We start from the raw sequence: 25353 nt of genomic DNA, 5'->3' as shown, positions 1-25353 counted from the left end.
ATTTCTCTTCTCGGAAATAAATTTCGCTCTGAAGAAAAGTAAGTTTGACTTTTTCATCCCTTTTTCGTTCTTTCTCAGTTCAGTTTTACCAAATTCTTAAACCACACTCATATGCAGAAAATATATCTTGAAGGAATTAGTTTTGTTGTCTTCAGAAAATAATTTCTCTCCATTGAGAAAAAAGTTTTACTCACTATATTTCAATTTGCTGCTCTGAGAAAATCTTTTTTCCATAAAGAAATTAATTTTACTCTTGGAAAAATAAAATTTTTCTTTAAGAATTTAAGTTTTCTGCTCTAAAAACATAAGGTTATGTCATTTAAGTAACTCAGTTCGCGCTCAGCAAAAATCTTAAACTCTTGCTGTGAACAATTTTTACTTCTTTTCGAAATAAAAAACGTTTTGAGAAACAGATATTTTGTTCAAAGTTAAAGTTATTTTTTAAAAGTTAAAGTGTTTTTGTTAAAAGTTTTTAAAAACAGTTTACCCAAAAAATAAAGTTTCCCCGTTCAGAAATAAAAGTATGCTGTGGAGAAATAAAATTTCTTACAAATATTAAATATATTGCCAAGAAATATGAGTTTATGTTCAAAAGTAATAAATTCCCGTGACGTGTAAGGGGAGTCTGTTATCTTGAAAAAATTTTACGTTTGTTTTACAAAATAAAAAATACTCTTGAGAAACATATTTTGTTTATGGTTAAAACTAAAACTACTTTCGAGAAGTTAAAGTTAAGATAATGTTAAGATAAAGTTGCCCGTACAAAATTAAAAGTTTGCGGTGGAGAAATAAAATCTCTTACAAATATTAAAGATATTGTCAAGAAAAATTAGAGTTTATATTCAAAAGTAATAGAGTTCCGTGGCGTGTAGGGGCCACCGTAGTAAACAACGTGTAAGCACCGCTATGAACAGCAAGACAAGGTTAAATTTCGATGCATTATTTACATTATTACTTTACCTTCAAACAAAATAATACATCTGAAGATACTATATCGTCCTCCTTTCCCTTGTCCTCGCTGATAACGGCTATATCCATTCAAGTTTTGCGCGGAAAATCCGACAGCGAGACACTACTCTGACGCATCGAGAGGAACGTGCGTCCGAATGTGAACGGAATCAGCTGGAGCCGTACCACTTCATCCGCCACGCCGACATAATAAAGGTCCAAATTACATCGCGCGGGAAAGTGAAAATAAAAAAAGTGGGTCTATGCATGTGATAAATATATAATCTCCCAGTATTTCTCACTCATGTGACGTCATCGAAGACTCGGGTTTCCCCCAACATAGCTGTATCCCTCCTCGCCTACCGGCTCGGAGGGATACTGCCGCTATGTTGGGGGAAACCCTCGTCTTCGATGACGTCACACTCGTTCGAAATACTGGGAGATTATATATAATTATACATACATATATATATATATATATATATATATATATATATATATATATATATATATATATATATATATATATATATATAAGGTTTTGTTAGTGGTAAACATTCTAATGATATTTTCGAAATATGATTTTACAAATTAAACTCGCATACTGTTTTTGAATGTTCTTCGGTTGAAAAGAAAACGTAACTTTAAATTTTTTATGATTTTGCACTTCAACGACTTTGAATGGAGTAGGCTAATGACAGAACGCTTGTCAATACTAAGGTCACGGTCTGCTGCCTGCCGGGCGACAAAAGTAGCCATGGTTGTGACTTTGAGGCGTACAGACGCGTCGCTGTTGTGTGACTATCCATGTCGTCTCTCAGACTTCAACAGACTGCACACTCCGACAGGTGTTAGGGACACGGGATGAATGACAACAGGTGCATTTTCATCGTGATTTATGAAAGCAGTGACAACTGCGATCCCCCGCCGAAGAATGACCAGAAGTGACAAGAGAATTAAAAGTCAGGCGAGAAAACCAGCGGAAAGGCGATGACAATCTGTTTGACATTTCCGTTTAGACGGAGTCATTCCAAGATGAATGATAGAAAATAATGAACGATGTTATCTGAGAAATACCTGAAATGCCTGTCTATAGAGATCACCGCTAAATGGCTCACGGTCTCACAGGGCTCATTTGGCTGTAGGGAAGATCATCAAATCTCATCGACAATGATTCTGAAGAGCTAGATTTGTCATTATGGTTCATCAAGGTATGAATATAATGTACCGCCATAGGAGGTGGCAATATTGGCCAATTCTGCTAATTACGAAGACTCCCAGTGACGCAGACGAACATCGAGTCAGAGTCAGTTCAAATCTATTAAAGCGACGCCTTATTTTGCTTGTTCAAAATTTTATGACTTCCAAGGAAATCCGCAATTGTCTAGCTGTCACCAGCAACGAAGCCGCTTAATATCAATGTCTTGGAAAGCCTCATCTTACAAGCCAACAGTGAAAACAATGATCTTGCTTGCAAGAAATGGAAATCCATGGACATGAAATTAGGCAATTTTTGTTTTTTAAGTAATCGGATTTTTGGAAAAATGGGGTAAATACACAAAATAATACTTGATGGTTCAATCAATTTCCATGCGTGATCGGTGGCTCTTCGACCCTCGGAGCTGTTGGCATCGGGCCGAGTGGGTCTGCTCGTGGAAACGAGCGGTGAACACAGCTACAAAAATTACCCATAAGTGATTGAAACGTCCAGAAACAGTGACAAGCATTCTTTCCTGTTGAGCCAGGAAAGTTCCGCTAATCCTAACAGGCACCAGTCAACTGTAAAAAGTCTTCCTTATTTTCGTTGCTCATTACATAAATTAACTGATCCACGCGACAGGAGACGACATATTTCACGGTGATTTGTAATACATATTATTTAAGGATTCTTTCCAAGAAAAGAGTTTCCTGTGCATATCAGAGTTATTCAGGTTTAATCAAACACGAGGTGATGCGTCTCACGCAGTTTGAAATACGAAATTCATCACACTATCGAATTGGAAAGGCCATCCTTCTCAGAAGAAATGCTGTATCCTTCATGCAATTTTTATCGACTAATGGTGGCGCGTTGACATACAAGCGACAGCTAAGTGTTAGTTTGATCACCAGATCATTTACCAGTACCCACGATACGTGGGTGGATGCAGCTGCAGGTGTAAGGACGTAAAAGCGTAACAAACGCGGCAACTTTTGTCATTATGAAGCAAACGAGAACCGAAGAATTTGCTTAACAATTCACAGTTCTGTTTGTCGCAAGATCTGTCAACATTTTGATGGTCGACTTTGATCAGCTGACACACAGATCATGGGAGTACGTGGCACTGTATCAAAAACACACACATCATTGCTGGAATCGAGGGCTGCCGCACCTACTGCTTTTGTCGTCACAGGAGTAAATTTCAATAACATTAAAGAGAGGGGTCGTCGGAACTGGGCCTGTGCGACTTTCGTGTTTACAAACGACGTATTTCATGCAGGATATCTACATACACCACGTAAACAAGCCGCAACATTTAAACTTTACGATGTACATTATGACAAACATGTTCCACGTTCACCAACCGCCAACGTAGCTTGGATATAGTGTTCACATTGGTCGTATGGATGCCATACGACCTTAAATGCAGTTCTCACGACCTCCGCTCCATGTAACCAAAACCCTTGGTGGCGCTGTGTCGTCAAGAATCAAGCAACGTAGCTTGCAGGTATCGAACACAACCACTACAGCAAATTTCATAGTACTTCCATCAAAGCAAATATAAGAGCTGCCTTATATTGTGTTTCCAGACATCTAGCTGTTTCTGTTGCTGTTTTAGACTGTAAGACGTTGTCGCCAACTCAGTGATGTTCACAATTGATAGTCTAACTTCAGGAACAAGGTACCACAACATAATTGAGTAATTACCCAATGTAGAGCTGTACCTCGTCGTTAAATTGTTTCCCAGTGATACAATGTTACTTATTTCATTAAAGTGTGAAAAAAACTGTAATGGAGAGGGTCTACAAGAATGGACATGCGAATATGACAGCAATCAGGTACACGGTTTCTAATGGGAAGTTCTTGACAAAAAAATGAGAAAGATAGCCCCAAAATATAACAGACATGAATTTTTCCTGTTTTTTTTTACCGAAACTTAAATTAAATCATTCTCTGAGAGTTAAAACCAAGCATCAGAGAATTTGGATCTATCGGTTTAAGTCCATGGACAATCAATTATTTGGTATTTTTGTCGTTTACAGTGGAATTATTCGTAGACACGCCAGCTAATCATTGGAATTGGTTAAAAAAGACATCAGTCAACAAACACGATTTTCTGAAGAGAAATTTACATAAATTAGAGTGTTTTAAAGGTAATACTACCTTCAAAGGTTAAAGTCAATGTCAGCGGTTGAAAAGTACGTGAAGATGAAGATCGATGCTTTTATTGTCAGAGGTAATGACATTGATGACGATGGTCGTTATGAAGGTCATGTGCTATCTATCAATCGATGGACACCTATGTAGATTGTACAGAAGCAACGTCATGATAAAGAATCCTTATTATCGTTAAATGGGGTTCACATTTTGCAGAACAATGTACCAAAAGTCTCGCGGTCCAGTCTCTCATAATTAGCGAATGCTCCCTCGACCAAAGATGTCACGTAGCTTGCAAATGATAACGTCACGCCAAAAAAGCACAGTTGGTTACAGTATAAAAATGACTACGCTACTACGCTAATATTCAGACCTTAGTTGTCCTTCCCAAACACGGTTCCCAAATGATTGATATCCTGGGTACTGCATTACGCTCGATGATGCAAATGACGGCATCGGTCGAGGAAGGATATGGTTGGACTGCTTATCAGTTACGAGTGACACCACGTCTCCGTCTAATGTCTGATGCCGACGCTTTTATCGGAAACCGCAAGATAGGAATATCTGTGGGCAATCGATTTCAGTTGTTTTATGTTTATTCCTTAAGCACGAAGTCTGATATACCCATGGTTCGTGGGTGATTGATGCGTCAAATTTATGGGTTATTCTTTGTTCTTGACATCGTCAGGTAATGTATCCACGACCTACATTCTTCTAGATCCGTCTCGGGGAACTTGGGAAATACAGATACATTTTAGTCGATCGACACGGGACACTTGAGTTAAAGACCTATGAGCTGCAACTTTTTGAAATTGGTCGGCCTTCAAATATCTTCCAATTTTCTAAGATATTCTTGTGACTCTTCCATTTGGATAAAGTTGTCTTCACCTATGTCACGGCAACAGACGAGAAATTAAACATATTTAAGTTCATTCTCGATATCCTGCCATATTCCAAAACAGTATCTTCATTGTACACAGAAAACCGACACCATGTTCCATTAGAAGAAATACCATTCCGTGTGTTCGAATGGATGACACAATATCGTGTCTGTGAAGATTTCAGTTGACCTTTTGCGCATGTGTATGGAGGCGGCCATATTTGAGTGCAGCACATTTTGATTATTTACTATTGTCAAAACTTACGCATGCAGTTCCGCTCAGTTCCATAAATGTACATCGAAATACACAGAATGAGACTTGATTGGATACTATAGTACATCGGAATAAGAGTTAGCGGGCGGAGACGAACTGAATTTTCATTCGAGTACCGAGAACCTCGTTGATTTACTAGAGTAGCCCAGCTAATCCGGTATCACTCTCCGATATTAGCAGAGTATGATTTGCCAATCGCCTGCTTTGTTTTGTTACGCTCACTAAACGTATCGTGAGGCGCCTTCAACCCAGATTTTTATCCTAGCTTCCATGCGTACAAAATTTATTGTTAATGGTAACGATTCTGTATAAACTTGGACCCATGAAGCGATGTGAAATCTCGTTGTACTTTTACAAACAATTCGAGTGATTTATTTTACTTTTATTAGCATTGTGAAGTCGACTCATATCACTAAAAGTGGAAACAAGACATTTAAAAAAATTACTACTTCCCTGCAAATGTATGTTAACGATACACAACGAGTAATATCGATGCTCGATATAACAGTTTGCGGCTTTGCTACATTCGATGACAAATTGTATTTGCGTCCTAGATCGGTCTCCTTTGCACCAAGACTTCATTTCATTGGCACTGACGAATTACCATGGCGGATCTAAGTGTTTCAGAGTTGTGAAAACAAATTACCCGATGAGCAGGACTTCTTTTATTTATAATATCCTTAATGGTAAAGGCGAAAGCCCAATTATATGATTGGGTGCCTATTACTCCCGGTTACTAGGGAGAAGAAGAAAAGTGCCTTGCCTGAGGGCACAACTCCACGAGCCATTGCCGGGTCTTGAGTCGTTTTCCAGGTGTAGTCCGCCACAACTGTTACCACTGCACCCGGATATCTCCTTCTTAGGTTTAAAAGGAGAGTTTTGCGACAGACTATCAACTTCACATTGATTTAAAGGATTATTCATATAGGCTAATTGTCTGTCAAAGTTGAATGTCGAAGTCGTACAAGTGGAAGCCCCACTTGATACTACGCTATGAATGGACGTAATGCAACATAAAATGCTGTCAAAGGAATTAATAAGTTACACATAAAGATTTATAGACACCCTAAAAAAGAGAATGACCTGAGATAAAAATTTCCACGAAGCGATGCCAGATGTTTCCTAGTAAAAAGAGAAAGTCCGTGCACCCTAGTAAAAAGAGAAAGTATGACCAAAAAAACCCGAAACGGCCACGGTGATGTTTATGCTACATTGTGGCGCATGCGCCGAACAGTGTGTCTGTGGCATTTGTTTTGAGTATCAGACCGGCACTTTAAGTCCGAAAATATGATCCGTATTTTACGATGTTGACAACATCTGACGCGAACATCAGGGCAAATGCTCTAATTTCATATTTTATTATCTTTTTATGAGGAAGCACAACGTTTTCTTTTATTTAGGCCATCTGACGATATCGACAAAACGACTGGCAGCTAGCAGTTTTACGATTCGCTCATGTCATTCACTTACTAACACACCAATACGGAACAACGTTATGTGAGACCACTTGTACACTATCATGGTTCTTTTCACTTGTTCCTCAGCCATGTATCCTCTCAAATGTTTTACCTCGACGTTTTCGCTAACCAGATGTTACAAAGACTGATAATGAACGAAAGGCATTCGTATGCATCTTTACTGTGTGCGTCTTTCTTAAAGGAACGTATGATATGAACGTATTATATTTTTGAGAAAAAAAGTTCATTTTATCTCATTTTTCCAGAATTATACAGCGAAACCACTCTAAACAGAACCCTCAAGGGTGGTTCGGTTTGGAAAGGTATTTGGGTTATAGATTCTGGTTCTTTTAACGTAGAGTTCTATTGGCAGGGGACGTCGACTGGGAAAAAGGTTCAGTTCAGACAGGTTTCCAGTCTAGACAGGGTTCGGTTTAGACAGGTTTCACTGCATTGGAATACAAAGTATTAGTCCTCAGCCCAAGACACATCGTGCAAAATATACAACGTCTTTGTTGACAAATGATCTTATCCGGAATAAAATCATATTCAACAAAAAATGGACCTTACATGTGTATAGAGTGAGTTGAAAAGTTGAACCCAGTAGGTATGTAGGTATGAAAATGGAACAAAAAGGTGCATTTGGTAAACAAGACGATATATCAAAAGATACACCTAATGGAGCTAATAATTTGCATGAATACTTAAAATAGCGACGATATTTTGAAACACACTGAACTTTTATAAGCCATATTGAGTCAGAATGCTGGCTTATCTATCGTATATCAACTTTGATGTTTTATGCAAAGTAGATTTCTACAATGTGACTATTAAGAGTCCAGGTAATGTACAATGCTCAAAAAATTTCATCGTGTAGATATTTTATATTTTACTTTCGAGTAAAGAGCTTTTGTTAATTTCGAAAATAAATTTTTTAACAATTAAAGCAATGTACAATGTGCCTCCGTATTTTCTTTACAATTTTTAAAAGCTTCTGATTTTATGAAAACTAAATTTTGCATTCCCATTCTCTTTTCGAAATTTCGTAAATATTATGTATTGGTCATTTCAATATTATGCATTGGTCATTTCAATATTGGAAATATCAAATTCATTTTGGGGAAAATTAAAGGGAAATTAAACATCAATTAAATTAAACGTCGGATTAAATGTTGATAATATCAAGTAATTTTGAGGAAGACGTAATTAAATGTATGCATTTAATTCAAATTTAGATTGTTAAGTGGATCGGAGATTGAATTAGAACATTGATCGTATCTTGACATTTGTTATACATTGTCCTCTTACTATAATTATTTCTCAGCTGCCTTGCTTAGCGGTGTTTTAGCCTGCAAATGGTCTAGGTCTATCCCTTGGCTTGTAATATGCCATTTTTCTGGACCAGTACTAACCGCTATTGAACGGTAGAATCAAACAAACCCTAAAACGGTTATAAGAACTCGGAAAGGCGACAGACCGACAATTGGCTGAAACACAGTCTGAGCTACCACGGGAAAATGAAGTCTTTTGTTTCAAAACCTAGCTATTTGGATATAGATATAGCTCGCCTGTGACGTTGAAGTATAGTAAACATAGGATTTTGCAATTATAAACTGACTTTACTTTTCTGAGGAAGGAATAAACCTGTTTATTAATTTCTTAGAAAAAATCACTTAGAACAATCATGGGAAAGTATGCTTTACAAAGAAAAACCGGTCTGATGTCAATATTAAATTCTGTATAACGAAGCTGAAATGTATTTTGATTCAGTATCGGATTCCATGTGTCACAAAGTACTCAAAGGAAGTATGAAACATTATAATTACGGCGTGATTATCAAATAGGGGTGCAAGATTCGCCTCTTGGGAACTGAAATTCATTATTTCTTCGGCACACATGATAGGCACCCTCTGAGATCAAAGCTCATGATACACGCATAGAAGTTGTGGTCTTAGGGTGTCAATTATGACATTAATCAAAAATACTTTGGATTGGTAATGCAAGTCACGTGATGTCTTTATCTCGAATCTCATCTTATCTACTTGAGTCTCCTTAATAAAGGGTCGACTGCGACGAGCTTCACTTCCGTTCAGAATCTCTGACGGGCAACTCGAAGTCTCTTCCCCGGCGACAGTGTTTATCGCGGAAATAATTGCGATAAATTATGATCTATGGCTTGCGATATGATCAACATTCCCAGGTGACGATTGCATCTGAGCATACGTGGAATTAATGGCCCACTCATCTCGACATCTGTGACGAGTGCACTTCTCTCAATACATTGATGTAGGGCATTAGCAGTGATAAACGCGCCTGTTGCGTCAAATTGACATTGGAATATCTATTCAAACAGCAGCGTTGCTGGCAAGGGAGAAATACAGAAGTGCGAATTTGTCTACTGTGATAAATGCGATTCCTACATCAAATGTGATATCGGAACATTCATCCAAACAGCTGTGTTGAACAGGAACGGGGGTAAAACTGCAGAAGTGTGGACGTTTCGATGTCGGTTGCTGGAGACCTTGATCACAGCTCGGCTCTGCAATTTCACATTTTATTACCCAATTAAACCTGTTTAGCTTATTTGAGTTTCACACTCAGTTTAATGTGAAAGCTGTACATCAGAGTCCCTACATTACGACACTGTTGTCCATATGTCGTACACAAGACAATGCAGCAACGCTGAAACACTCGTACAGTGTATGGTAATTATAAATGAGAATTTGAATGTAAAACAGTGCTATTCTACTTCGAGAAATTATATTTTTTAAATAAGCATATACTACCTGAAGAGTAGGCCATTCAATTAAAGATAATTAAATAAATGTAAATAAATTACGAAGACAAATTGATTTGTATCTCCGAAAGGTGGGAGACTTTGTCGAACTAACGAGTGTGAGCGGACGGTGGTTGTTTGGTAAAAAGTATTGTAATATTCGCTTGTTAATTTCCTTCTTCTGAACTGCTTTATCATGGATCATAATACGCCAATAGGAAACAGAAAAAGCAGCCAAAGAACACACGATGTTTCAACGCACTCCATCATCAATCCCTCATAGATAGATAGATAGATAGATAGATAGATAGATAGATAGATAGAGAGAGAGAGAGAGAGAGAGAGAGAGAGAGAGAGAGAGAGAGAGAGAGAGAGAGAGGTAAGTAGGTAGGTAGGTACATCCATGTACATATATACATAAATACATACATACATACATACACATACGTACATACATACATACATACATACATACATACATACATACATACATACATACATACATACATACATACATACATACATACATACATACATATATACATAAAGAAGAGGTATCTGTATTTTTTATGCTTCAAAACTATATTTACGTCTTGGAGAGGACTGTAAATAAAGTACACGCTCGGCAGAGTATTGCGAGAGTCATTTGACTGAAATGAAATTTCACGACGTCTCGTTTTCCATTCTCCATCTGACCTTTTCCAAGGTGTGAATATTTCCCGTCGTAGTCAGCTTTACTGTTGCACGTGATAAGACGTGGAGTCAGAACTGAATATAAAACGTTTGACTTTTGAACTTTGAATCAGGTCTACAGTTTTTCTTTTTCGAGCTACTGTAGCCGGGTGTACGACACACGTGCAGCACTAACCTTTGTACCGGTGGATCACATAGCTTTCTATTAAATTTCAAATTCAAAGGTAACAAGATAGTCATTATTTGGTCGACGTCCGAGTTGTCTGAATCCCTAGGTATTGATCGATAGCCAAAGAATAAAGCCATCAGTACAATCACATAGAGTAATGTGATCAACAGTAATTGTTGATGCGCCTTCATGGCAGCTCCATGCTTCTCCTAGCTCCTGGCTTTTCTGTGTTTTACGGCGTATACGCTCATTCGCATTGCTGCGCTTGGTACCTGTTGCTTTATGAACTACCAAGGAACAAACTGGTCCATTTGGGAAGATTTCTTACCGCAGAAATTTCCAAGAAAATCAGGAAAGTCAAAGCTATCGTCTTACTAAACTGCAAAAGAAACTCGTTGTTGCTGGGCACTTTTTTGCTCTGCCAAAGTTACAAGTACTGTGTAAATTAACGGTGTATTCAGATGCAAATAGGGTGGTCAATGGCATATTCAAGATCAATGCTACAACTGATTAACACATCATTGAATTCAAGACTTCCAGTTGCTGTTTGGAATACCATCAAGTCTTTGAATCTTCGACCAAAACCTGCAACACGTAGGGGCACAAGAGCTGGAGTAAGAAAACAAAGATCCATACAATCATTATTTTCACATGCAAGATCAACATCTGCAGATATAGTATCACATCGTCGTGCTGACATCAATAACCTCATTCAGATCAACCTTTGCTCAACAGCACTGCAACCATCATCCACTCCTCAACATCAAAAAACTTTACAATGCTCCTTCATGAACTGCCGTTCACTGGCAAACAAGTCCACGGCTGTAAATGAATATCTGCAAGACTCTCGTCTAGATGTTTTGTTGCTTGCTGAGACATGGCTACGTGATGATCAAAGTGACTCATCAGTCATCACAGATGCCCTTCCACCTGGTTACAGCATCATCAGTGTTCCACGTAAAGGCCGTGGGGGAGGCATTGCAACGATTTTCAAGTCGTCACTGTCAGTGTCACTACATCCTATTTCAGACTCTATTACATCGATGAAAATAATGGAGGTTCGTGTAAAGAATCCATCATCCCATATCACTTTAGTCACTGTCTACCGTCCACTGCCAAGTCGAACGAATGGTTTCACCGTCGATGATTTTATCAACGATTTCACTACATTTCTGTCTTCTCATCTCACAGATAACTCACCACTTGTTATTGCTGGTGACTTTAACTTTCATTTTGAAGACTCAAACTGCCCAAGTGCTCAACAATATGGTGATATCTATACTAAAGACTCATTTTCTATGCGCCAATGGGTCACTGGTCCTACACATCGTGCTGGCCACACTATTGATCATATACTCACTCAAACTGAAGACAATATAATCGCCAATGTTCGTGTTGAACCAATCCTTGCCATTTCGGACCATTTCCCGTTACTGTTCTCCCGGAAATCTGTGATTGCAAGAAATATGAAATCCTTTTCTGCTGTCCAGTTTGCGTCAGATTTATCTTCGACCATCTGCTTTGAAACAGTCCATGGAATTTCCAGCAAAATGCAATTGTTTAACAATAGCATTCGTGATACTTTTGATCGCCACGCTCCTACAAGTGTAAGACTCGTCCCAAACAGAAAGCCAGTTCCCTGGATTGACAATTCTATCGTCACTGCACGGAAAAGCAGAATGAAAGCAGAGAGAGTGTGGAGAAAATCAAGACTAGAGATACATTGCCAAATTTACAGATCATATCGGACTGATGTCGTGCACCTTGTGGAAGCTGCCAAGAAAAAACATTACGCTGATCTCGTTGACAATAGTACAGGCAACCAGAAACTCTTGTTTCAAATTGTTAGACAATTACTTGGCCATGATGAGATTTCTATACCCCTGCCAACTCATGAGGATCATCTGGAACTAGCAAATCGCTTTGCTAAGTTTTTTCTTGATCGTGTGAAGTTACTTGTTCACAAGTTTGATTCTATACCCAATACTTCAAATTATAAACTTTCAAAGCCTACCACTGTAGCGAGTGTTGAGTCTAAACTCGATCTTTTTAAACCCACAACTGCTGATGAAATATCTAGCATTATCGGTTCTTCACCATCAACATACTGTTGCTTAGACCCAATTCCCACAAAGATTTTTAAGAACCCTGTTATTGTAAATGCTCTTTTACCACATCTTACTCAGATTTTCAACGACTCTTTGCAGTCTGGTTCTGTACCTGATGTATTTAAGTTAGCCGTTGTTAAACCACTACTCAAAAAACCATCTCTAAATCAGGAAATTCTCAAAAATTTTCGGCCTGTTTCAAATTTGTCGTTTTTATCGAAGATTCTTGAACGTATTGTTGCTGACAGATTAAATACCTATATTGTCAGCCATTCATTAGATGAACCAATGCAATCTGCCTACAAGCCAGGACATAGTACTGAAACAGCTCTTTTAAAGGTAACAAATGATATTTTGCTTGCCCTCGATGATAAGTGTGATGTATTCTTGGTCTTACTTGACCTTTCTGCTGCATTTGATACTGTCAACCACACTATTCTATTAGATCGTTTAAGAGACCAATTTGGTCTTTCTGGTTATGCACTTAAGTGGTTTGAGTCATATCTTTCAAATCGAAGTCAGTGTGTTCTTATAAATTCCACTCAATCATCATTTCATCCACTTGATACCGGGGTACCTCAGGGATCAGTGTTAGGTCCAATTCTTTTCAATGTTTATACCTCTCCGCTCGGTAAATTAGTCGCTAGTCATGGATGTCTTTATAGTTTTTATGCTGATGATTCAACATTGTATATGTCTTTCACCAGGGATAATGCCATTAGAATGATTTCAAATCTTGAAAATTGCATTTCAGATGTCAGACTCTGGATGTCTACAAATTTCTCACTTTAAACGATGATAAAACAGAATTTGTAATTTTCTCCTCGGATTGTCCATCTGATAGAAATATCACAGAAATTTGTGTTGGAGATGCTAAAATTCCTGTTTGCTATCAGGCCAAAAGCCTAGGCGTCATCCTTGATTCTCATCTCACACTGAGACCTCATGTTTCAGAGATCTGCCGTACGGCAACCTTTCATCTACGGACGCATTGCTCGTATTCGTAAATACTTATCAAGGTCTGCCACAGAACAACTTGTCCATGCTTTTATCACATCTCGTATTGATTTCTGTAACTCTCTGTTGTATGGACTTCCGAATAATTTAATCATTCAGATTCAACGTGTTCAAAACATGGCTGCAAGAATTGTAACTCGATCAAAAATCTCTCTTATATCACCCCTGTTCTGTACCAGTTGCATTGGTTACCGGTGACACAGCGCATTGTATTTAAGATGTTAGTCCTGACTTTTAAGTGTATTCACGGGCTTGCTCCCAGTTACCTTTCAAATATGATATCACTCTATGTTCCATGTCGTAACTTGAGGTCAGCTGACCAGTTCAGACTTCGTCCGGTTCGATCGCGCACAAAGAAGTATGGAGATCGTTCGTTTAGTGTGGCAGCTCCCATACTCTGGAACAGTCTTCCATTAGATATTCGGCGTTCTCCTAGCCTGTCAATTTTTAAAACTAATGTTAAAACTTTCCTTTTTAAATTTGCTTTTTAGACTTTGGTTTAGATGGTTTTATTGTAGTTTTTTTTATTACTGTTTTAATTGCTTTTTGTGATATGTAAATTTTATCACAGCGTCCTTGATCACTTTGTTGTGGATATTGACGCTTTATAAATAAATTATTAATGTGATCATTATCATATTCGGATACGAGTATTATAATCGCTTTCAATTCTGTAATCAAACAGTTACGACCTTTGCAATCGCTCGCATATGCAACCTTCAGTTCCGCGGTAGCACAGTGAACCTGACCCAATACTTCTGTATTCCGAATGCAACTAATTAGTTATTGCGACCACTTTCAATAGTTGTAATCTGTAAAATAAATTTGACACATTATTATTTACATCGTGTATAGACTTGGCACGAATGTAAGTCTTATGATCGTTTTTCACACGTACTTTGTCACGGAGTAAATTGAAATCCTTCGTAGTAAATCTAACTTCGAGCTTAATTTTAGTTTCCCGCGTACGAAGGAAGATTAAAGCCAGATAATCGATTTGTGTATCATACATATCATTTGTTGCTTTTCATCATGCTTCTCGTTTGTTTGCCTTCTGCAGTCATTCATTGTGTTTTTTTATGAAATAAATGCATTAATTAAATGTTTGGTGGTCTGTAAAATTTGGAATATCGAGCAAGATTATGTCAGCGCCTAACCTTTAAAGCTTAAACCACAGTCCCTCTATCCATTGTGGATAGAGGGACTGTGCTTAAACCAATCGGACAGCTGTCAGTCTGAATCCTGTAGGCTGAATAGACCATGTTCCGAACCGCGCGAGACATTCCGAGATATTGCGAGAATATGTGGTTCGCAGTGGCAGTGTTCTCGCAACACAGGACAAACTGCGTAAAACAGGACAAGTCGCTAATTACGTTAAACACTGCATAAAATATATGAAGTTGCAATCTTTGCTCAGTTCTGCACTTTTTCTAGTTCCATACAAAATTCGACTTGTATTACTAAGCTGGAAACCTGTTTCTACTGGCATGTATTAAAGTCTCGCGAGATCTCGCAATCAGCGGAATATCGTCTATTGTTTATCTCTACAATTTTATAAAAGCCTCACCCGGAGTGACAGGAAGAATTTGTTAGTAGAAGCAATGGTACAGACTGAGATAGGAAGCAAGATCTAAATCATGTATAAGCTTATGCATACTATCAACGGACATCCCAGTAGGTACTGATGAAATATTGATAAATAACAACATAAATGTTGTTGGCGCAGAAAACGAAAAACTGTAACAATGAAGACTCTAAAAGTATAACAATTACCAATCGTAACTTTATGAGTAGGTTTAATGAAAAAAAAACTAATCTAGTTTTGTCTAATTATCGCGAGATTCTGGGAGAAACTTCGGATCTCGTTTACTCCACATATGTGCAAATTCACTACTCTAAGTTCACCTCACACAAACGTGAAGGGTGGTATAGCGGAATCTCAGCCCAAACACTTCAAATACTAGGTAACATTAATATCTTAAAACCTTGCTGAAATGACTTTGTTTTACACTATTCCTGACTTGAACAAAATCTTCCGTACGGGATGAAAATTACGAATGCTGCTAAGGTATTCGATCGTCTCTATCTAGCCAGCACCGCGAGACTGTGCTTTCGACTGTAGTTATTTTCGCACCAGACGAAGTATAGATTCTGACAGTCACATATGTAAAGTATCGCTAGAGAGTTCAAAATCCTAGCGTGATCTTGAGACGACACATTGACTTATGGATCGAACAGAGATCTTCGAGGACAAGTATGACAAACGGACATAATCATAGCTCAGACATTTATCGTACTTTCCGATTTGCACAAATAATTGCTGATGATATTTAATTTACGAATCTGTCTCTCAAAGTTCTTGAGAAAAACCGTAAACGCAGAGATAGTGATGTATGGGCATGCGCACCAGTTGAAGACATCATTTTTATAGCCGAGTAAATGATGCAGCTTAATGGCGACAGTGCATCTGGATTTGAAAGATTTATGTCCCATCTCCGTACTCAGAGCTACAAAAAACTTTGTGCTACATCCGAAGGATAACTATTGAATTCTTTCATTTTTATCAACGTTTTTATTAAATATGTTAGCTAACTTGGTATCGCTTGGTATCATGTCTCAACTTGTTTTTGTATTTCCCCAATTTGCAAAAAATTGTACTACATTTTTTTTTTAATCAAATATTTTTATCGACAAATGACTTTTTGAATCAGAAAACCTTTGCATAGCAAGAACATTCTGACAACAAGCACAAGTGATTGGCTTTAAAATGAGTTGCAGATGCCGAGACGATCGTGACAACTTGAAGAGTATCTGAAAGGAGAGCGTTTGATAGCAAAAAGCAAATTTAAAACCAAACTGAAAACACTGCCAGTTTAGTTACCATGATTCATTTAAGGCGAAGCACGATGGATTTAGATTTATGTCTGGATAATTTTAAAATTATTATGACGTATGAAGAAAATACAATTTATCAGCCTCAAAAATACACTTTAAAAGATATCGGTCTCTTCTCAAAAGAACCACGCATGGATATTGAGTTCGAAGGCGGGAAGTACTAGTTTTCACATTCATCATTACTGCATACCGTACGCGCGTTTCAAACAATGGCGGCAGAAAACAAGTGGAGTGTTATTGTACGTCATATTTACAATTGATGTGTAAGGCCAGGGTAATTAAATTATTTGTTTTGCGTCCACTTAAAAATTTGAAAGCTGTGAGGGTAGCAAAGCGGTGCAAAAACCCATACAGAAAATTCTACACACGCATGCGCAAGTTTTATACTTACTCGATTGTCTCCACATCAATGATCAAAGTAGAAACATTTTTCACGTCCATAATTGTACAATTGTACCACAATTTACATTTGACAAAGCATGATATTGTTTTGAGTATATTTTACAAACGTTATAAACAAACATTTATTGGTAGAAAAGTTACGCGGTAAAGTACTGCGTTTTGCACGAAATCCTTCAAATACTAGGTAAAACCTAAGCGCGCGAGGACGCTAAACAAAGAATTTATTTTCTTATGCCTAATGTTACTTCTTCTTTTCTGAGAAATCCATGGGTTGACATATTCTCCCATCTACGCACGTAACTATACATCTACTATAGTGATGTATAAATAAACGAAAAGTGTAGCACATATGCAAGTGTATAGCTAGGCTTGTTTTTCTTGTGGTCATTTTGTGGTTTTCCATCGTGACATTTTGTCAGGCACGGATAAGAGCAAGGCGACGAGTGATTTGTCGAATGAATAATGAAATGAAGTTTTTGGCTCGGGAACGTCGCCACCGTCACATTTGGAACGTTTCCAGCGCAAAATTGATGACATCATCTATTCCAATTACAGAAGTGGTCCTCATTACCAAGTCCACTTACGTAAAAACCTATAAACGGGAAGAACAGACGCTCGTCTGTCATCTTAAACAAATCGGACTCCCTGCACTTCAAAATGATGTATTTCTACTGCTATGTCATCACTCTCAATTCACCGATACCCGGTCAATTAACCACTGCGTCGTCTTTATGAAGCAAAGCGAGCATCATTGGACGGCTGGGACCGTTTCAAATACGTCGTTTTAATCATAGACAAGTCTCTGTGGGAGTTTCACGCTGTCTCAGGGGCGTTGACCGTCATATTTACAGGTGGCTTGACAGTTATTTATCTTGTAGTGCGTCTTGGAATATGTAAGAGCGTTTGATATTCACCAATTGACTCATAGCTTTCAGATGATAATGCATGGCAGGCAGCTGCACGGCTGTGTACATTGATATAAGAGCTGTGTTCTGACTGATTTTAGCAGACTAGGTTTCATTTTCGAAGTGCCCACGGACGCTCTGCTCCAGGGGCTCTCTGCTCCGATCATTGCTGGTTGAAACTTCGACGGTGGAACAATATGGCAACCTTTCTCTATGACATGCGTGACGCTGTGTTTTGGAACAACTCGAACTTGAGTAACCTTGACAGTTTTATGGGAGATAATGTTTCCCATCCCGATATGGGAAGATACCTTGATGCGTGCGCTTTGGAAAGAGAAGTTCAACATATCATCGGGGCTGTTTTGACCATATTGGGACTGATTGGCAATGGAGCATTTCTCTACGTTGTGTTGAAGTTACCCAATATGAAGACAGTTACCAATCTCTACCTGTCAAGCCTCGCTGTAGCTGATCTGGTGTACCTCAGTATCAATTCAGTGACGATATTTTGCCATTTCGATAACCGCATCGTTTGTTTCCGAATCATCTTAAACGATGCGTTTCGATGTACAACCGATTTCCTGTTATCAGCAAGTTTCCTCGCCTCCATCATGACCATCGCCCTTATCGGCATCGAACGCTACATCGCCATCAGCCGACCACTGTCCAAGGGATCACCTTCATCGGGACACCGAGGACAATGCCTATGGCTCGTGGCGACCTCCTCTTGGTTACCGGCCATCTTCCTCAGCTCACCGGCTCTCGTGGCGTGCTTTCGACCGAATTTCGATTTGCACGTCGCCCGGCTACTCATCACCATCATCACGTTCCTTGTAATGATTGCCATAGTGTTTGTCTTCTACCTGTTGATCGCGTTCAGGCTGTTAAAGGCGTCGCGCAGTCAGATCGTCACTAGAAGATCGGCACGAGAAAACGAAAAGCAAGTCATTCGCGTCTGCCTAATCACGGCAATTGTCTTCGTGACCTGTCTTCTCCCGTACGTGCTTCGAATGATAAACGAAATCTTCACCATTTTCAACAAACCATTGATCTCAAATTATCTGTCCGAGTGTTTCTTCAACCTGTCGATATTCTTACTCATGATCAACGCAATCATCAACCCAGTGGTGTACAACGCCGCAAGTCGCCGATATCGTAGGGCATTCAAGGACGCCTTTCTTTGCAGGCGAAACGTGGGCTCCAGAAGCTCACACAGCAGTGAAAATATCATCGAGTCTGGAATGACGCAGTGCAATTCACTCCGAAGTAGGAACACATCTATACGTCGTCAAAACCTGACGTGTCACATCAACATGGAAAAGCTGTGAGTGAAGTGAAATCCTTTCAAAAGTCCGATAAACAAGCAGAACTAAATAGAGTGACTGTGAACTATTGTAGATTGTCAATCTGTATTATCTGTATTAAAGAACATTCTTTTCAATTAGATTCTTAATAGTTTAGGGCTCTTATCTTTACGAAAGGCACTGTGTTAATATATATGCACCGGCGATCAACACAGTGATTAAAGTCCTCGGCCAAAGGTTATCTGTGAATTCAATTTTGTCTTTTCTTGATGCGGATGAAGTTAGCAGTCACGTACAACATTTATCTCCCATTGTAGTATATATCGTTTGTAGTGTTCAAACTGACATGTATTTAAAAAAAACCGCCCGGGAATGGTTAATTGTACCCAGTCAGTCACGATTTGAATTTCCGGGTGCATTGACTCACTTTATGTCTTTCATCAGAAAAACAATATTTATGATTGTACAGAGAGCTTCTTAGCTTGTTAAGTATTTCCTGTGTTGTCATGAGGTTCACTGTTGTGTCGATACTTGTACATTGTAAAACATACAGTGTGTTATATTACTTTTACGGGCATGTTATTAAGATTCTTCAGTCTACAAGGAATTATGATCTTATATAGTTTTACGAGAATGGTTTTGTTTTTTACAAGGGCGACATTAATATCTCACTTACTCAGTACATTTTCTACTTTGTCTCACTTTTTTCATTCACGTCATTTCCAAATGCTGGGAAAACTGTACAATATTTTAGGCTTTACTCGCCGCATGGGGAACAGACTCTCTAAATTCCCGGTAGGGGCCAATAAGGCTGCTTTAAATATCTACTCATTCTGATATATTTTGATAAGTCGAACTGCAGACGCACTGCGTTTTTCTCCACCTGACGGTGATACCAAATGATTTAGATACCTTAACAATGGCTGTTAGAACTTGCGCTATATCGATGAAAACTGTGAATTTTTCTGCTTTTAATCGAAGGTAGATGGTCTGCATAATAATGAGACCAAGGCTATACCAATGCGGGGCTGCTGGAGGTAGATCGTCTGACGTCAAAAAATCGCGGGTAAAAAGAATTTGAAAGTGTTTAAGCGACTCGAAAATTTGTGGAAAATATAGAAAACAGCCTTTTGTACAAATTGTGCCCTTTCGTGTAAAAGTATTGACAAACTACACTCAATAATACCGGTATGTCTTTTTTATTTTGGTCAAAATTTGCTAATTTCCCGAATTAAATTTTGGTAATGTTCATCTCAAAAACAATAGAGAATTTTTCGACTGAATGTGTGTAGGTACATTTTCAAGGGTATGTTCAGAACTCTGGCAGGATTTGTGTCAATATAAGGGAAGTTAGAGGAAATGACGGGTTTGAAAAATGTGAACAACATCGTGACTCAAAGGAAAATATTAAAAAACAGAAACGTTATAAAAATTCACGTGTAACAGAAAAATATGTTTGGTATTTACATTACGAGCGACACTCATAAATTTAATCCTTCAAGATCTCCACTAATGGGTTCTATTTTAGGTACTTGATGCTTTGTGACAATCACAATGTACATAACTTCTTTGTGTTCATTTCAATGAAAAATGATAAATAGTTCTGTTTTTCAAAGCAAAAAACGCAATAAAGATCACAATTGCTAACCATAGTCATTATCGTAAATATTATTTGTTATTAGGAAGATGGAAGTTGCGGTGTCACGGGCGTGTTTTTCAAATAGTATCGCAGCAAAGACAAAACAAATTATTACTTATTATTACTTTTGTATATGCACTAGTTGAAGGTGGTTACATGAACATTTTAGGCCGCTGTTGCCAGAAGCAACACGTAAGAACGTTTCCATGACAAGTTGGACTATAATATGGGCGGAAAATATTGCAATTATATGGGATGATCATTTTCAACAACAGATGAAATATTTTAAGGATTCATAGAAAAGTATATTTGTACCAATTGCAATTGCCTCTGTTCACACGCAGGTGATTGCCATAGATGGAATAATATTCAAATTCGTTGCATTGCGGACAATCTTGTGGGAAGAAAATCACGTGGTACTGGCAAGATCAGCTGGGGAGTAGTGGGGCAGCCAAACAGCAAAGTGGCTGTATATCTTGGACTTTGATGCCATTTCGATGTTAATATATGGCTTCATGCAGAGAAATCCAACAAATATAATTATTGTTCTTATTGTGAAATACGGCTTTTCTAGCTGATCTCTCATACAAGTAAAGTGGTCTACAAATCTCCTGATCATAAGTACTTAAGATCCTTCTGAAACGATGCATAAGACATCTCATAAATTCTCGAAGAAAGCTATTTACAGGTACATTTATAGGTACATGAACAGCGTGCCATTGAATATGATATTGTATTGCTATACAGTTTGACGAAACAATGTTTACATATTTAACGTTTCCCCACGAAACGTCAAACTGTTCTGCCAGTTTGTCATAGACGAACACGATTGAGATTGAAACAAACTATCATTCCTAGGTGATGTTTCTAAGTGAGTTACAAAAAAAGGTGATAATATCTCTTTCTACTTTAATTAAAATTTGCTTCTTACAAAAGATTAGCAAAATGCTGTGTTTCTTTTAATAACTTCATTTTTAACACTTCACATATTTAATGCATACAGCTTTTGGGCAATATTTGGTTTATGTGTTTATACAGGAACAACTTTCGTACCTATTCCTGGGTGTCTGTTCGGCTGTCGGTCTCATCGATATCCCAAGAAAAACCCATCAGATAACAATCAAATCTGGAACATGTAGCTAGCACAGCTATCTTACTGAAACATGCTGTTAGATGGCCAATAGCCGAGATATCCACCTTCAGGCACAGGCACCGCAACCGCAGCTGTATTTCGAAATGACGATATATCTTGGGTCTTATATTACATCGAAGTCATTAAAACACGTGGCTGTTCTTGACTGTAGGCAAAAAGACGTTTTGTCAGTAGGAAACCACCGCATGGAGCCTGACGACTAACAAGCTTTAAATTAAGGTGAACAAACAGATTTTGTCCGAAGGAGAACGAGGTAACTTCAAGAACTCCTACAAAACCATGAACAGAGGGTGTGATGCACAGCACGATTTGAATAATTTGAACTATAACCAAGTTTAATCTAGTTAAATCACGCAAGGCTAGGTAGGCGAACCATAATTTTTCAAGAGTAGGGTTAGTTTGACATCACTTACAGCTGCGTGGAGACCGAACGCACTTTACTGAAAATTTGTTCAATTCAACTCAGAACCAGGCAAAGTTGAAGCACTGACTCAATTCTGCTGCGGCAACTCCCTGGCGGCAACAGATAGAATGATCTTATTTATAATCGTCGGCTGTGGATTGCACCAGAATCCAGAAAACAAGTAACAGCTTTGCTATTTTTCCCTTTTATAAAATCTGAACATATTGAAAATATTCTGCTCTGTATGATTATTGTTTGTTCACATCATGGTTCTTTCTAGTGCCCACACTCGCAAAATCATTGCTAAATTACCACAGCACAGGGTTACCCCTTAAATTGCGAGGGACGTCGTTACTGCTATTATATCAAACTCCACATGATCTTTGCTATATTCAACTCTGAGTGATTGCATGAATTTATACACAGCACGATCTGCGATAAATTATGTGCCACGCAGTCATCCTTAATGATGCATCATGTGATTAATGACACCGTGGTAAACGTATGACAGGAGCTAAAATAACGCTCTGAACCCGAAAAAACGGAGTTAAATTATGAATCGCAAGGTTAGCAGAGATGTAGTTGGACCGTATAAAAGAACGACAAAGTTTTGGTCCGCTATTTCAACAGTGTCTGCGAAGGTACAACTATACGTTGCCATTAAGCCCTCGAGGATCATTATCCACAAATATCACGATTTAATGTGTCTCACTGATATGGAGAGCAAACCATATTTCATATCGGGCTTCAAGCTTTTGGTTCAGAATCACCGTGGAAGGCCTATAATGCGTCATTTTACGACCATATTTTAGCAAAAAATGCAGAACTCAGTCCGGATATCGAATGTCTTGATAGATACGCGAGATCTAACCACTGTCTGTCTGCCTTCGAGAAAAATTTATGTGACATTCTTTCAATGCATGATTTAGTAGCGTCCTGCACGTAGTGCTTCTATCCGGATGCTCTCGACATAAAACGAAAGATTTACAGGAAAAATAACCGTGTGCGATTTAATCCAGGTACAGTTGCCAGTCACTGACTGTTTATCATTCTACCCCCGACAAGCCCGATGGAGACGTGGTAAATTCAGAACAGGTCCAAGGAAATGCGTTTGGCGCGTTTACTGTTCGAAGAAAATATGCAAATGAGTAAATTACATCTGCACTTGATTGAGGAACATACAATATATGCGCGGGAGCATTGCATGATGTCGATCAGCGTAAGTGCGTACGCTTGAGGGTCTAATGTCTGAACTGAAATATGGCATGTTTAAAATTGTATTCTTCCCCAACGGTACAAAATATCTTTGTTTAAGCAGAGCATGTAAAAGTACCATAAATGATTCATTCAGTGCATTCGTTTGCATTGATAACTTCTTGCGTTCGTGATGTCGAAGGGTTTATTTAAATTCATGGAGGGGCTGTTGATGCAAAGATTTCCATGTACCCTATGACACATAAAGTGCATACTTTTTTCAAGCATTCTACCATATCTAACTTGCTATATTAACGGTTGATATAGTATCAAGATAATTGCGCAAATTAGCACTAAATTTGATCAGGTTCAAGTGTATAATTGGTCAGCAGAACCTGATAACTGTAATGTTAAGATTTAATCTGGAGATGTGGTGTATTCCACAATTTTGTAATGTATTCCACAATTATTCAACAATTTTGAAAAAAAATCAATTATAAATTATCCTTTTGTTGACCTCCTGTGCGTAAGTAATTTGTGAAGAGAAACAAAGTTTATATCCATGGTCTTTTGCGTGCTTCCAGATAAACATACCGTGTCACTGAGTTGATTCTAATGCTGATGCCGTAAGTCCGATAAGGCTTAGTTATCGTGTTTGCGTCTGGATGCGTTTGGATGCACCGCATCAAAATTAAGCAGTACAATCAAGGTAATCGACCATAACCCTGTAAAATATCGAAGACACATGGCTTGTGCTTTAATTGATGAGTTAAAGACGCAGCGTGTGTGTTGATGAGATGCTTGTATCGATTATTGATGCATTACCATAAACTGGTAGATCAATCTATAATAAGCTAAAGGGACCTATAGAGAACCAGTTGCTATGATTACGCGAGCAACATATTTCTTGAGATATCCATGTAACTTAATAATACATGCGTGATTATTTAAAAAAAAAATAAAGATATTGAGTTTATATTTTGTTGTAAGCATTGAATTCCATCCATCATGATGCCGGGGAAATACGAGGATAGTGTCTCAGGTAAAACGATTTAGCGGTAATGTTTAAGTATCGTAATTAATAGACTTAAAAGGATCGGCAGACTAATCTTACGTCAAAGTTAGAAGGGTAAAACAGACAGAAAGATAGATAAAAAGAAAGAAGTTAAAAAGAACTTCGATATATTCTAGGGAATTACGTAAATCTGCAAAGTTTAAAGGCAGCTGAGTTAAGCGTCCACTTTACGGGGAGCCTTGGGGACCGTCTCAGATTGTCGCATAAATTCAAAAGGCGAAATTCATTCGTTTACGGGGGAGGGGGTTTGACCTCCATTCAATTAAGGAACTTCACGTTCACACTTTTATTTTCTGATCATAAGTTCTTTGTGTGTAATTATAAAAAGCTGCATTTCGTGCCAGCAAGCTCGTTCGTGTCCCAAATACAATTTACCGACAGTAACATTGTATCCTAAACCTTTCACTCAACAAATTATAAGGATAAAAATATCATTTTTTGAATGTGCTGTACAAGCGTCTGCCTGCCCTAACCACACCTGGTCATTTCACTCTCACTGTGTTGACGAAACGGCACTGAATATGAGAAGCATAATTCTCAGTAAATTGTTCTCTCAGGCATACATCAACATTTTGCAATTTTGAACTTTCGTTCAAGGGAGGGGGTTTTGAACTCAACGAAGGAATTTCGTTTCTTGAACGTTTGCGACAATCTGAGACGGTCCCTTAATTAAGGTTAAAGCCAGTACATTAACTGCAGTTATGAA

At 38.3% G+C, this 25353-nt stretch overlaps 1 protein-coding gene across 1 annotated transcript; it reads left to right on the top strand.

The window, feature by feature from the left end:
* Positions 1-18076: 18076 nt before the first annotated feature.
* On the top strand, positions 18077-19207 carry LOC139136034 (somatostatin receptor type 5-like). Its single transcript, XM_070703854.1, has one exon. It carries the CDS (start codon positions 18077-18079, stop codon positions 19205-19207), a length of 1131 nt encoding a protein of 376 aa, XP_070559955.1.
* The last annotated feature ends 6146 nt before the right edge of the window (positions 19208-25353 follow it).

This window comes from Ptychodera flava, chromosome 6 (assembly GCF_041260155.1).
Source record: "Ptychodera flava strain L36383 chromosome 6, AS_Pfla_20210202, whole genome shotgun sequence".
Taxonomy (NCBI): domain Eukaryota; kingdom Metazoa; phylum Hemichordata; class Enteropneusta; family Ptychoderidae; genus Ptychodera; species Ptychodera flava.
Note: the sequence above shows the minus strand (reverse complement) of the source record. Positions and strands in the feature narration are given on the sequence as shown.